Source organism: Oncorhynchus mykiss, chromosome 1, assembly GCF_057628025.1.
Source record: "Oncorhynchus mykiss isolate SJ-2025 chromosome 1, ASM5762802v1, whole genome shotgun sequence".
Taxonomy (NCBI): domain Eukaryota; kingdom Metazoa; phylum Chordata; class Actinopteri; order Salmoniformes; family Salmonidae; genus Oncorhynchus; species Oncorhynchus mykiss.
Window position 1 is genome coordinate 90,700,870 of NC_143022.1, and position 15,605 is coordinate 90,716,474.

General features: G+C 44.0%; 1 protein-coding gene across 4 annotated transcripts in view; it reads left to right on the forward strand.

Annotated features, from left to right (window-relative positions):
- Positions 1-15,371, forward strand: part of LOC149985683 (ABC transporter G family member 23-like) — a 94,048-nt gene extending 78,677 nt beyond the window's left edge. For all 4 annotated transcript variants that reach the window (XM_090181857.1, XM_090181861.1, XM_090181866.1 and 1 more), the window contains 4 exons: positions 594-697; positions 7,015-7,174; positions 8,792-8,896; positions 10,686-15,371. In XM_090181857.1, coding sequence (XP_090037983.1) covers positions 594-697; positions 7,015-7,174; positions 8,792-8,896; positions 10,686-10,792 — 476 coding nt within the window. In that variant the 3' untranslated portion in view covers positions 10,793-15,371. The remainder of the gene's footprint in view (positions 1-593; positions 698-7,014; positions 7,175-8,791; positions 8,897-10,685) is intronic.
- Positions 15,372-15,605: the final 234 nt, after the last annotated feature.

The window sequence follows — 15,605 nt, forward strand, 5'->3', positions numbered from 1 at the left end:
CTCTCTCCTTCGTTCTCTCTCTCTCCCTCCCCTTCTCCTCTCCTCTATTTCACTCTCTCCTTCGTTCTCTCTCTCTCCCTCCCTCCCTCCCTCCCTTTCTCCTCTCCTCTATTTCACTCTCTCCTTCGTTCTCTCTCCCTCCCTCCCTTTCTCCTCTCCTCTATTTCACTCTCTCCTTCGTTCTCTCTCCCTATCTCCCCTTCTCCTCTCCTCTATTTCACTCTCTCCTTCGTTCTCTCTCTCTCCCTCCCCTTCTCCTCTCCTCTATTTCACTCTCTCCTTCGTTCTCTCTCCCTCCCTCCCTTTCTCCTCTCCTCTATTTCACTCTCTCCTTCGTTCTCTCTCCCTATCTCCCCTTCTCCTCTCCTCTATTTCACTCTCTCCTTCGTTCTCTCTCTCTCCCTCCCCTTCTCCTCTCCTCTATTTCACTCTCTCCTTCGTTCTCTCTCTCTCCCTCCCCTTCTCCTCTCCTCTATTTCACTCTCTCCTTCGTTCTCTCTCTCTCCCTCCCTCCCTCCCTCCCTTTCTCCTCTCCTCTATTTCACTCTCTCCTTCGTTCTCCTTCTCTCTCTCTGTCTCCTCTCTCTCTCCAGGTGTTAGTTCGTTGGAGACTGTGCTGGCCCATCTCATCTCCCAGCTGTTTGTCATCAGCATCCAGGTCATTCTACTACTGCTCTTAATGCTGCTCGTCTTCAAGGTAACACACACACACACGTAGACACACACCCATACACACATACAAACACACACACACACACACAAGCACACAGACACACAGCAGCCTCCATCTGTCTTCATCAGCAAGGCTTATCATGACTCCTGAATGATTGAACATCCCTGTCTCATGTTCACTTCCCTGTGCCACGGTGTGACTGTGGAGATGTATATACAGTGCCTTGCGAAAGTATTCGGCCCCCTTGAACTTTGCGACCTTTTGCCACATTTCAGGCTTCAAACATAAAGATATAAAACTGTATTTTTTTGTGAAGAATCAACAACAAGTGGGACACAATCATGAAGTGGAACGACATTTATTGGATATTTCAAACTTTTTTAACAAATCAAAAACTGAAAAATTGGGCGTGCCAAATTATTCAGCCCCTTTACTTTCAGTGCAGCAAACTCTCTCCAGAAGTTCAGTGAGGATCTCTGAATGATCCAATGTTGACCTAAATGAATAATGATGATAAATACAATCCACCTGTGTGTAATCAAGTCTCCGTATAAATGCACCTGCACTGTGATAGTCTCAGAGGTCCGTTAAAAGCGCAGAGCATCATGAAGAACAAGGAACACACCAGGCAGGTCCGAGATACTGTTGTGAAGAAGTTTAAAGCCGGATTTGGATACAAAAAGATTTCCCAAGCTTTAAACATCTCAAGGAGCACTGTGCAAGCGATAATATTGAAATGGAAGGAGTATCAGACCACTGCAAATCTACCAAGACCTGGCCGTCCCTCTAAACTTTCAGCTCATACAAGGAGAAGACTGATCAGAGATGCAGCCAAGAGGCCCATGATCACTCTGGATGAACTGCAGAGATCTACAGCTGAGGTGGGAGACTCTGTCCATAGGACAACAATCAGTCGTATATTGCACAAATCTGGCCTTTATGGAAGAGTGGCAAGAAGAAAGCCATTTCTTAAAGATATCCATAAAAAGTGTTGTTTGCCACAAGCCACCTGGGAGACACACCAAACATGTGGAAGAAGGTGCTCTGGTCAGATGAAACCAAAATTGAACTTTTTGGCAACAATACAAAACGTTATGTTTGGCGTAAAAGCAACACAGCTCATCACACTGAACACACCATCCCCACTGTCAAACATGGTGGTGGCAGCATCATGGTTTGGGCCTGCTTTTCTTCAGCAGGGACAGGGAAGATGGTTAAAATTGATGGGAAGATGGATGGAGCCAAATACAGGACCATTCTGGAAGAAAAGCTGATGGAGTCTGCAAAAGACCTGAGACTGGGATGGAGATTTGTCTTCCAACAAGACAATGATCCAAAACATAAAGCAAAATCTACAATGGAATGGTTCAAAAATAAACATATCCAGGTGTTAGAATGGCCAAGTCAAAGTCCAGACCTGAATCCAATCGAGAATCTGTGGAAAGAACTGAAAACTGCTGTTCACAAATGCTCTCCATCCAACCTCACTGAGCTGTTTTGCAAGGAGGAATGGGAAAAAATGTCAGTCTCTCGATGTGCAAAACTGATAGAGACATACCCCAAGCGACTTACAGCTGTAATCGCAGCAAAAGGTGGCGCTACAAAGTATTAACTTAAGGGGGCTGAATAATTTTGCACGCCCAATTTTGATTTGTTAAAAAAGTTTGAAATATCCAATAAATGTCGTTCCACTTCATGATTGTGTTCCACTTGTTGTTGATTCTTCACAAAAAAATACAGTTTTATATCTTTATGTTTGAAGCCTGAAATGTGGCAAAAGGTCGCAAAGTTCAAGGGGGCCGAATACTTTCGCAAGGCACTGTATGGTGTTGTACACACACTGAGCAGCACAGTGTGATTGTGGAGATGTATATATGGTGTTGTACACACACTGAGCAGCACGGTGTGACTGGTGTTGTACACACACTGAGCAGCACGGTGTGACTGGTGTTGTACACACACTGAGCAGCACGGTGTGACTGGTGTTGTACACACACTGAGCAGCACGGTGTGACTGGTGTTGTACACACACTGAGCAGCATGGTGTGATTGTGGAGATGTATATATGGTGTTGTACACACACTGAGCAGCATGGTGTGACTGGTGTTGTACACACACTGAGCAGCACGGTGTGACTGGTGTTGTACACACACTGAGCAGCATGGTGTGATTGTGGAGATGTATATATGGTGTTGTACACACACTGAGCAGCATGGTGTGACTGGTGTTGTACACACACTGAGCAGCACGGTGTGACTGGTGTTGTACACACACTGAGCAGCATGGTGTGATTGTGGAGATGTATATATGGTGTTGTACACACACTGAGCAGCATGGTGTGACTGGTGTTGTACACACACTGAGCAGCACGGTGTGACTGGTGTTGTACACACACTGAGCAGCATGGTGTGATTGTGGAGATGTATATATGGTGTTGTACACACACTGAGCAGCACGGTGTGACTGGTGTTGTACACACACTGAGCAGCACGGTGTGACTGGTGTTGTACACACACTGAGCAGCATGGTGTGATTGTGGAGATGTATATATGGTGTTGTACACACACTGAGCAGCACGGTGTGATTGGTGTTGTACACACACTGAGCAGCACGGTGTGACTGGTGTTGTACACACACTGAGCAGCATGGTGTGATTGTGGAGATGTATATATGGTGTTGTAAACACACTGAGCAGCACGGTGTGACTGGTGTTGTACACACACTGAGCAGCACGGTGTGACTGGTGTTGTACACACACTGAGCAGCATGGTGTGATTGTGGAGATGTATATATGGTGTTGTACACACACTGAGCAGCACGGTGTGATTGTGGAGATGTATATATGGTGTTGTACACACACTGAGCAGCATGGTGTGATTGTGGAGATGTATATATGGTGTTGTACACACACTGAGCAGCATGGTGTGACTGGTGTTGTACACACACTGAGCAGCACGGTGTGACTGGTGTTGTACACACACTGAGCAGCATGGTGTGATTGTGGAGATGTATATATGGTGTTGTACACACACTGAGCAGCATGGTGTGATTGTGGAGATGTATATATGGTGTTGTACACACACTGAGCAGCATGGTGTGACTGGTGTTGTACACACACTGAGCAGCACGGTGTGACTGGTGTTGTACACACACTGAGCAGCATGGTGTGACTGGTGTTGTACACACACTGAGCAGCATGGTGTGACTGGTGTTGTACACACACTGAGCAGCATGGTGTGATTGTGGAGATGTATATATGGTGTTGTACACACACTGAGCAGCACGGTGTGACTGGTGTTGTACACACACTGAGCAGCATGGTGTGACTGGTGTTGTACACACACTGAGCAGCACGGTGTGACTGGTGTTGTACACACACTGAGCAGCATGGTGTGATTGTGGAGATGTATATATGGTGTTGTACACACACTGAGCAGCATGGTGTGACTGGTGTTGTACACACACTGAGCAGCATGGTGTGATTGTGGAGATGTATATATGGTGTTGTACACACACTGAGCAGCACGGTGTGACTGTGGAGATGTATATATGGTGGAGTGTTAGGGAATATGGGTGATAGTCAGGCAGAGATGTTGACTTGTAATGCAGAGTTGACTTCAAAAGCTCCTCTGTGGCTGCAGAACCCGAGTTCTGTCTTGACTACTTCAATACTACACGGTACAGTACCCTGCATTACCTTATGTAGTGGTCCTACACCTCCATCTAGTGGCCGCTTGGTGGTATTACTGCATGGATACTGTATTGAGAAATAGTTCAGAAGAAGGGGAAGCAGGTGAAGTTTAATTAGTAAAATGTTGAAGGGACATTCTGTGTTTTCCACATCCATGTGTTTTATTTAAAAATGAATGATACACCCATGTCTTTTCTGACTTGCCTAGTTAAAAAAATAAAATGTCTCACACACCAAACAATTAATGCTAAATGTCACCCAACAACAGTTCCATCCACGTGCCTGTCGACAATCAATGGAGTCTGAAGTTTCTATTCATCCGTTGACCTCAGGTTGACCTTTCCAGACCTGGGTTCAAATCTTTCACATTCTTTTACTTTCATTTTTCTAACACACTGTTGAAGAAATGTTTTTAAATGTAATTACGCTGCCAGATTATATTGAGGTTTATGGTTAAAACAAAACAAAAATCCAAGGTAGAGGAGAAAAGAATGTGCCTATTTAAAAGCCATAAATTATTGCAACGTTATATAAAATAAATAAAGTATCTCTCATGCTATAAAGGAGAAGCGTGACATTGATCCTTAAGAGGTTATTAAGAACAAATTCTTATTTTCAATGGCGGCCTAGTGGGTTAACTACCTTTTCAGGGGCAGAACGACAGATTTGTACCTTGTCAGCTCGGGGATTTGAACTTGCAACCTTGCGGTTACTAGTCCAACCCCTCTAAAGCCTCTTGGTGCTAGGGGGCAGAATTTTCACTTTTGGATACATAGTGTGCCCAATTTCAACTTCCTGCTATTCATGCCAAAAATATAAGATATGCATATTAATCATAGATTTCGTTAGAGAACACTCTGAAGTTTCTAAAACTGTTTGAATCATGTCTGTGAGTATAACAGAACTTATGTAGCAGGCAAAACCCAGAGGACTAACTGTTCCTAATTTTTTTTTTCTCTCTCTGTTCCCTGAGTTGTCATTGCCCAGGGATATTTCTTAGGAACCTGTTTTAGTTCCTACCGCTTCCACTGGATGTCACCAGTCTTTGGAATTTGGTTGCGGTTATTCCTTTGTGCAATGAAGAAGTAGAAAAGCAGCGCTGGTTTGTTGTCTTCCTATATTGAACACAGATTAGCCCCGTCTACAATTTGATAGATTATTAACGTTTAAAAATACCTAAAGTTGTATTACAAAAGTAGTTTGAAATATTTTGGCAAAGTTTATAGGCAACTTTTGAAATATTTTATAGTGACGTTGCGTTTTTTGTAAGCTGTTTTTTTCTGGATCAAACGCTTCAAATAAATAGACATTTGGGATATATATGGACGGAATTAATCGAACAAAAGGACCATTTGTGATGTTTATGGGACATATTGGAGTGCCAACAAAAGAAGCTCGTCAAAGGCATGTTTTATATTTTATTTCTGCATTTTGTGTAGCGTCTGCAGGGTTGTAATATGCTAGCTCCTTTGTTTACTGCTGGTGTAGACGGTGCAGGCTATCAGATAATAGCTTCTTATGATTTCGCCGAAAAGCATTTTTAAAATCTGACATGTTGTCTGGATTCACAATGAGTGTAGCTTTAATTGAGTATCTTACATGTGTGATTTAATGAAAGTTTGATTTTTATAGTATTTTATTTGAATCTGGCGCTCTGCATTTCCCCTGGCCATTGGCCAGTTGAGACATTAGCGTCCCGCCTCTCCCTAACTAGGCTACCCTGCCGCCACATAGTCCAAAGAGGTGTCTGGAGTATATATTTCTATTCTTACCAGTACCTGAGTCCATCATCTCCAAGGATCACTACTGAATCACCACGACAACAGCCTTTGATTGCTGTGGCAACGGAGCAGCCATGTGCTTTCTCCCTGCAGTCTATTTTTATACACCTTGTCAGTGGAGACAGATAGACAGACACACTCACACTTACACTCACACGCACACGCACGCAGGTCTCTGTATTGTGACAATAGAAAGAGCCAGACCCTTATGCAAGACACTATATCATTGAATAACATGACATGCTCTTTCACCTTCCTCTCTCTTGTTACCATCCCTCCTTTTCTGTCTTTCTCACTTTTTACTGTCTCCTCCCATCCAACATATTCTCTCTCTCACTCTAATTTTTTCTCTCTCTCTCTCTCTCTCTCTCTCTCTCTCTCCCCTTCCACCTCTCCACCCTCCCTCCCCCTCATCTGCCTCTCCCCTCCCCCCTCTGCCTCTCCCCCTCCCTCTCCCTCCCCCTCCTCTGTCTCTCCCCTCCCTCCTCTGCCTCTCTCCCTCACCCTCCCTCCCTCTCCTCTGTCTCTCCCCTCACTCCTCTGCCTCTCCCCCTCCTTTGCCTCTCCCCCTCCCTCCCCCTCCTCTGACTCTCCCCCTCCTCTGCCTCTTCTCCTCCCTCCTTTGCCTCTCCACCCTCCCTCCCCCTCCTCTGCCTCTTCTCCTCCCTCCTTTGCCTCTCCACCCTCCCTCCCCCTCCTCTGCCTCTCCCCTCCCTCCTTTGCCTCTCCACCCTCCCTCCTTTGCCTCTTCCCCTCCCTCCCCCCTCCTCTGCCTCTTCCCCTCCCCTGCCTCTTCCCCTCCCCTGCCTCTTCTCCTCCCTCGCCCCTCCTCCGCCTCTCCCCATCCCTCCCTCCCTCCCTCCCTCCAGATCCCTAATGAGGGGAGCCTGGTGTTGGTTATAGCTCTGATTGGGCTGCAGGGTGTGACTGGCATCTCCTTTGGTCTGGTCATCTCATCTGCCATCGATGATGAACAGAACGCCAACCAGGCTGCCCTGGGTGTCTTCTACCCCAACCTTATCGTCAGTGGTACGTCACACACACACACACACTGTCTTCTACCTCAACCTCATCGTCAGTGGTACGTCACACACACACACACACACACACTGTCTTTTACCTCAACCTCATCGTCAGTGGTACGTCACACACGCTAGCACGCACACACACACTGTCTTTTACCTCAACCTCATCGTCAGTGGTACGTCACACACGCTAGCACGCACACACACTGTCTTTTACCTCAACCTCATCGTCAGTGGTACGTCACACACGCTAGCACGCACACACACTGTCTTTTACCTCAACCACATCGTCAGTGGTACGTCACACACGCTAGCACGCACACACACACTGTCTTTTACCTCAACCTCATCGTCAGTGGTACGTCACACACGCTAGCACGCACACACACACTGTCTTTTACCTCAACCTCATCGTCAGTGGTACGTCACACACGCTAGCACGCACACACACTGTCTTTTACCTCAACCTCATCGTCAGTGGTACGTCACACACGCTAGCACGCACACACACTGTCTTTTACCTCAACCTCATCGTCAGTGGTACGTCACACACGCTAGCACGCACACACACTGTCTTTTACCTCAACCTCATCGTCAGTGGTACGTCACACACACACACACACACACTGTCTTTTACCTCAACCTCATCGTCAGTGGTACGTCACACACGCTAGCACGCACACGCACCAAACCTGGGTTCAAATACATGTGTATTTGTTATTTAAATACTGAATCAATTTCTGTTGAAAGTATTTTAAAGTGTTTTCAAATGATTTTAAATAGCCTACTCTTTATATTATTAGTTATTACTATTTGCAAGTTTTTTCAAAAACTATTTTCAAATGCCTCGGTTAAATGCATGGGAGTGTTTGAGTATTTTCAGCTAATTGTCTTATCAAATACAAAATATCTCAATTATTCTAAATGTTTTTGAAAGTAATTCACATACCCTTAATATTATTTGAACCCAGGTCTTACACACACACAAGGATACACACACATATACACACACACACACACACACACACACACACACACACACACACACACCTCAGTAGTATTTTATGGGGGGGTAACTTTGTAAATCTACAATATTAGCTCTTACATGTTCTCACAATTAAGTTTAATAAAATGTTATTCAGTTAAATTCTAGTTCAGTTCTTTCAACTCTTTCTCTGACAGACTCTCTCTTTCTCTAAGTCTCTCTTTCTCTTTCTCTGTCTCTCTCTCTTTCTCTCTCTCTCTCTTTCTCTGTCTCTCTCTTTCTCTGTCTCTCTCTTTCTCTGTCTCTCTCTTTCTCTAAGTTTCTCTCTCTCTCTCTTTCTCTAAGTCTCTTTCTCTCTCTCTCTCTCTCTTTCTCTGTTTCTCTCTCTCTCTCTCTCTCTCTTTCTCTAAGTTTCTCTCTCTCTCTCTCTCTCTCTCTCTCTCTGTCTCTCTCCCTCTCTCTCTCTCTTTCTCTAAGTCTCTCTCTCTTTCTCTAAGTCTCTCTCTCTCTTTCTCTGTCTCTCTCTCTTTCTCTAAGTCTCTCTCTCTTTCTCTAAGTCTCTCTTTCTCTGTCTCTCTCTCTCTCTTTCTCTAAGTCTCTTTCTCTAAGACAGTCTCTTTCCTCCTCTCTCTACAGGTATAATCTGGCCTGTGGAGTGCATCCCCTATCCACTACGTTACATCAGTTTGGCCCTGCCCCAGACCTACGCTTCTGAAGCCCTACGATGCATCATGTACAGAGGTAACACACACACAGACACACACACACAGACACAGACACACACACACACACACACACACACACACACACACACACACACACACACACACACGTGTTACCTGAGACTTTAGACACCTGATTCGTCCGGAATCAGCAGTGAAGTGTTCTAAATGATTCACAATGCCAGTAGTCACACAGTGTTCTAAATGATTCACAATGCAGTAGTCACACAGTGTTCTAAATGATTCACAATGCCAGTAGTCACACAGTGTTCTAAATGATTCACAATGCCAGTAGTCACACAGTGTTCTAAATGATTCACAATGCCAGTAGTCACACAGTGTTCTAAATGATTCACAATGCAGTAGTCACACAGTGTTCTAAATGATTCACAATGCCAGTAGTCACACAGTGTTCTAAATGATTCACAATGCAGTAGTCACACATTGTTCTAAATGATTCACAATGCAGTAGTCACACAGTGTTCTAAATGATTCACAATGCCAGTAGTCACACAGTGGTCTAAATGATTCACAATGCCAGTAGTCACACAGTGTTCTAAATGATTCACAATGCCAGTAGTCACACAGTGTTCTAAATGATTCACAATGCAGTAGTCACACAGTGTTCTAAATGATTCACAATGCCAGTAGTCACACAGTGTTCTAAATGATTCACAATGCAGTAGTCACACAGTGTTCTAAATGATTCACAATGCAGTAGTCACACAGTGTTCTAAATGATTCACAATGCCAGTAGTCACACATTGTTCTAAATTATTCACAATGCAGTAGTCACACAGTGTTCTAAATGATTCACAATGCCAGTAGTCACACAGTGTTCTAAATGATTCACAATGCAGTAGTCACACAGTGTTCTAAATGATTCACAATGCCAGTAGTCACACAGTGTTCTAAATTATTCACAATGCCAGTAGTCATACAGTGTTCTAAATGATTCACAATGCCAGTAGTCACACAGTGTTCTAAATGATTCACAATGCAGTAGTCACACAGTGTTCTAAATGATTCACAATGCCAGTAGTCACACAGTGTTCTAAATGATTCACAATGCCAGTAGTCACACAGTGTTCTAAATGATTCACAATGCAGTAGTCACACAGTGTTCTAAATGATTCACAATGCCAGTAGTCACACAGTGTTCTAAATGATTCACAATGCAGTAGTCACACAGTGTTCTAAATGATTCACAATGCCAGTAGTCACACAGTGTTCTAAATGATTCACAATGCCAGTAGTCACACAGTGTTCTAAATGATTCACAATGCCAGTAGTCACACAGTGTTCTAAATGATTCACAATGCAGTAGTCACACAGTGTTCTAAATGATTCACAATGCCAGTAGTCACACAGTGTTCTAAATGATTCACAATGCCAGTAGTCACACAGTGTTCTAAATGATTCACAATGCAGTAGTCACACAGTGTTCTAAATGATTCACAATGCCAGTAGTCACACAGTGTTCTAAATGATTCACAATGCAGTAGTCACACAGTGTTCTAAATGATTCACAATGCCAGTAGTCACACAGTGTTCTAAATGATTCACAGTGCCAGTAGTCAGACAGACACACGTGACTTAGTCATGGGCTTCTAGTGGAGGACAGATATCCTGCTCTGTCTGTCTGTCTGTCTGTCTGTCTGTCTGTCTGTCTGTCTGTCTCTGTCTGTCTGTCTGTCTGTCTGTCTGCCTGTCTGTCTGCCTGTCTCATCTTCACGTCACAGTAGGACCTGAGCTTCCATGTCAAACTGACACAACACACACATCGTGTGATGACGTCTCTCCCTCAGGCTGGGGTCTCTCCAGGATGATGGTGTGGCGAGGCTTCGCTGTCACCCTGGGCTGGAACACTTTCTTCGTCATCCTGGCCATCGTCATCCTCAAGCTGAGGACCTGAGACGTCTACCCGGGGGGGAGGGGGGCTTCCTAGTCTCAGGATGTCTGTGTCGGGGGACACTGTGCTTTAAGGGAGAAAGTGCTGGTTTTCCAGAGGTCATCTTGCAGACAGACCCTCACCCACACCGACACGCACAATCACACCCCCTCCTCCCCCCTCCTGCTTGCCAACTAGCTAACCCTGAGAACCAGAGTCTATGGGTGAAGGACTACTAGGTGGGGCGAATCATTCCAAATCTTGCAGGTAGAAATCTACTTCATAGAAAGGATAGCGTTCGCTATTCCATTAGAGAGTTGTGGCTGCTCTTTTATGTTGTCGTCTTTCATGCTGCAATGCTTTGAATGTTTCAACCGCCTGAATCTGCCCTGCAGGCAATGTTTCTCAACCCAGTTGTTTTACAGCCTACTTTATTACATACAGCCCAGCTAGCACATATGGTTCCTTTGAAGTTGTAGGAACGTATGTTTTTTGGTTTCACATTGGTTGTGGGAAGGAAGCCATAGTTTCCTGACCGGTAAAACTGAAAAGTTCTTCAAACATTCTGAGAAGAGAAGTTCCAGGAACAAGCTAAATTGTCACGTCCTACTTCTCTGAACTATCTGAGAACATTCCCAATGTCAAACCAGTTGGAGAACATTACCAACATTGAAATGAAATGTAGCTGTATTTGAACTTATATGAAACGTTGAAATACATAACGTAATGAAATACCAAAATACGTTTTTTTTGTTGTCAAGTTCATTAAATGTGCTGAGAATGTTCCAAAGGCAAACAACTATCCTGCACCATTCCCAGGAAGTTGTGGGAAGGTTGTATGCTAAATAACCATAGAACAACCACACCCTCACTAAGCTCTATGTAACATATGGTTCTCAGAACGTTATGTGCTTGCTGGGAGTATTGTCTGATTCACAGTGCAGGGCCGGGCCAAGCTGTACTGGGCTAGCCTGGTGACGCGTCCACCATAGCTGCTGAAACCATGTTGGAAAGGATCGTGTGAAGAGAAAATATCAGAGCCAATAACGGTTCAGGTCGTTGCTATAGTGTGAATCAGACATCAGTCAAACGGCTGGTGGACCCAGAGAACTGAGGTTGAGAAACACTGTAGAGTAGAAGTGCTGATCTAGGGTCAGGTCCTCCCTGTCCATAATAATAATGATTTATTATGATGCAAACGGCTAAACTGATCCTAGATCAACACCCTTACTCTGAGACGCTTGATAATAGGGTTCCTGATCACTGTCATGTATGATCTGACCTTAGGCATGTTTAACTTGTACCACCTGTTCTCAACATAACACTGCATTGATTGGAGGGTTATATTTAGAGTTGCTGTTGAGGGTTTATGAATAACCTCTTCTACAGTATATGTTGACGGTATTTACACACATGATAGAGAGATATATTATACTATATATTTCATATTTTTTGAGGGAACTGTGTGTAAAAAACAAAGAATACAATTTGAATGTTTTTGGTATTGTGGTGTTACTGGATAGAGCTCTTCTTAGCTACTGGTGTGTGGGTAAAGAATGGCCAAGAAGGACTCCCGTTTCACAGACGTTTTACTGAAGGATGTTCTCTGATGATGGGAGTTCCTGTTCAGTAGATGTTCTTCTACAACTGGTGGCGACACCGGCTCTGTCCAGGCGCTCGGCCCGGCTCTGTCCAGGTGCTCGGCCCGGCTCTGTCCAGGGGCTCGGCCCGGCTCTGTCCAGGCGCTCGGCCACAGAACGATGTCCACGTCCGTGCGATTAGCATGCGAGCAAACCTCCCAGACAACTGACTAACCTCATCATGGCACGCCCACCAACCAATGAGCGACTAGCAGAAGGTGGACAGTAGAACCCACGGGGGAGGAGCTATACCATCTGCACTACAGTATGGATAGAAGTATATTTTGATGAACTGAAATGCTAAACTCAATGTCGGACAAAAAAAAAACTAAACTTCTTTTTCCAGGGGCCTCTGGGTCTGAATTCATAAAGCAGAGTGGAAGTGCTGATCTAGGACCAGTTTTGCCATTTAAATCATAATGAATAAGATTACATGGACAGGAGGGACCCTGATCCTAGACCAGCCTACCAATTCTGAGGTTATTTGTGGATATGAGCTCTGGTCTCTTATCTGTATTTTGTTCTGTTTTGCTTCCCGTTGCCTGTTTTGACAGGAAGTGGTGACCCTGTCTCTCTATTGGTTACCAGGTGATCTAACCTCCCAGTATTGGCTTGCTGCTGAAGTAGCCTTGGCTTCTGGTTATTGGTGGAATGCTGTATCTCTGGAGTCTGTTGTGTGCCTGTGCTTGCCTCATACCCCTTATAAAAAAGGGCAGTTTGATTGATTGTCATGACGGTGATTGCATGGGGCTTGTCCCGTCGTGGTTGACAGTTCTGTCAGTGGTCGTGTTTGTTTATTGGGATCCCTGTTATCTTTTGCAGAAGCAGCAGCTACTCTTCCTGGGGTCCACCTAAAACACACAACATGACAAGTAACAAAACACTGGTACACTGATAGACAAGGACAGTCACACACATCTAAAATACATGAATATACAACAATAAATTGTGTGTGTGTGTGTGTGTGTGTGTTACCTGAGAAGGTCATCAGCTTTTAATTACTTTTGTCTTCCCATCACCCCCCTGCTGCTGGACAGAGTGGTGGCTGCTGGGTAAAGCCCTTGGACATGTACCACAGCAAAGAGTATCCAGTCAGTTCTGTTTTAATGACATCTCTCCAGCATGTCCACTCATTGTGTTTTATTACTGCTGGTATATTATAATGTATTATTCCATATGTGAAATCAAAGTGTCCAACAACAGATATTGAGGTCGCTTAACTTCCCTGAGCCGGGATCAATACATTTCTCTGATCCAATGGGAGCTCTCTATATATTTCAGAGTTTCTATTGGGTTTGGGGACGATTGACAGCAGCCCGTGGTATTCCGGGGGTTCTGAGATTTCGTATCTTGTATTTCTAGTGTCCATCCTTCGAAGTCGTGCCATTGACCATTATTACTGAATGAGAAATATGTTTACACGCATCGAACCGACAAAGTGCTGATGACTTGAACAGACAAAAGGCTGAAACGAGCTCACGGCAGAAGGAGCTAGTTCACGTCATTCGGTTTCTGGTTGATAAATATGATAATAGAGAAGGTACCATGTTAACTTATGAAGCTAAAGCATCTACACCAGCATGTGTGTTACTGAAATTGATTGATGTTTTCTGAAGAATTGTGAATTTTAGACCGTAAGGCAACTTTTCAAGGTAACTGCAGAAGTTACATTTACAGTGCTTCCCAAATGGCACCCTATTCCCTACATAGTGCACTATTTTTTTTGACCAAACCCCTATGGGCCCTGGTCAAAAGTAGTGCACTATATATATATAAGGAATAGGGTTGGCATTTGGGGTGCATTCTTAAACGACCTTGTTTAACGTGGTATATTTTAGAAAAGTCTAGTTTGTATTATAGAGAGAGAGAGAGTGTTATACAAATCAAGTTTCAATTGAGGAAAGTGACATAAATATTTATATGTATCGCATTGGGGTCAAGAGGTCAAGGACCATCACGGCTGAACCTTGGAGTTTATTGAGTGTTAATTCATGTGGAACGCCATATTTATTGTGTTTCCTGTTTTGCTCACGCTCCGTTGCCTTTTATGTGTTTTGCTTTGTGCTGCTATTTCCCACATCTTAAGGGACACATCCACATTCATCTGGGATGTATGTGTCTTACAAATGACATAACAGGTGTTATAAACACGTGTGACTGCAGATGACTTGTGACTTATCTTATGACGACTGACATAACACAAACTGGAGTTGGGGTTGGAAATCCATCAAATCCTTCATTAGATTGTAGCCCTGTTATAACAGGCATAATATATATATATATATATAACCTGTTATGTCAGCTTATGACAACTGACTTAACACTGTCATGACACCAAACTGTTATCTAGGTCAGCTAGTTACCACTAGCCAACTAGCTTATAGATCATTTTAAGACTATTCATGTCATTTGTTTTGTCAATGATATGTAGGCCTTATGCCAGGGCATAGGGTTCAGGTAACGTGTTAGCTGCCATAATGTATAGGATGCGTCCCAAATGGCACCCTATTCTCTACATAGTGCACTCATTTTTTACCAGAGGCCTATGGGTACTGGTCAAAGGTAGTGCACTATAAAGGCAATAGGGTAGCATTTGGAACACAGCCACAGCGTCAGCTCTGCTGGTGTCTGTGACTCTATACTTCTACCTCCTCCATGTTCCCCCCCAAAGGGCCTTTTATATATGTATTCATACCAGACCTGGGTTCAAATACTATTTGGAATCTTTCGAATCATTTCATCCTTTGCTTTTAGCCTGTCTGGAATACGAGATGGGCGGGGTTTGCAGTTTTGCAACTATTCTATTGGTTCCATTGTGCCAGGCAAACATGATCGAGCCCAGCTAAAGGATTTTAAGTTACTGTATTTTGAATATACTGAACAAAAATAAGCGCAAGAAGTGTTGGTCCTATGTTTTATGAGCTGAAATAAAAGTTCCCAGAAATGTTCCATGTGCACAAAAAGCTCCTTTCTCTCAAATTTTGTTCACTATTTTTTTTCCATCCCAGTTAGTGAGCATTTTCTCTTTTGTCAAGATAATCCATCCACCTGACAGGTGTGGCATATCAAGAAGCTGATTAAACAGCATGATCATTACACAGGTACACCTTGTGCTGGGGACAATAAAAGGCCACTCTAAAATGTTCCGTTTTGCCACAGATGTCTCAAGTTTAGAGGGAGCGTGCAATTGGCATGCT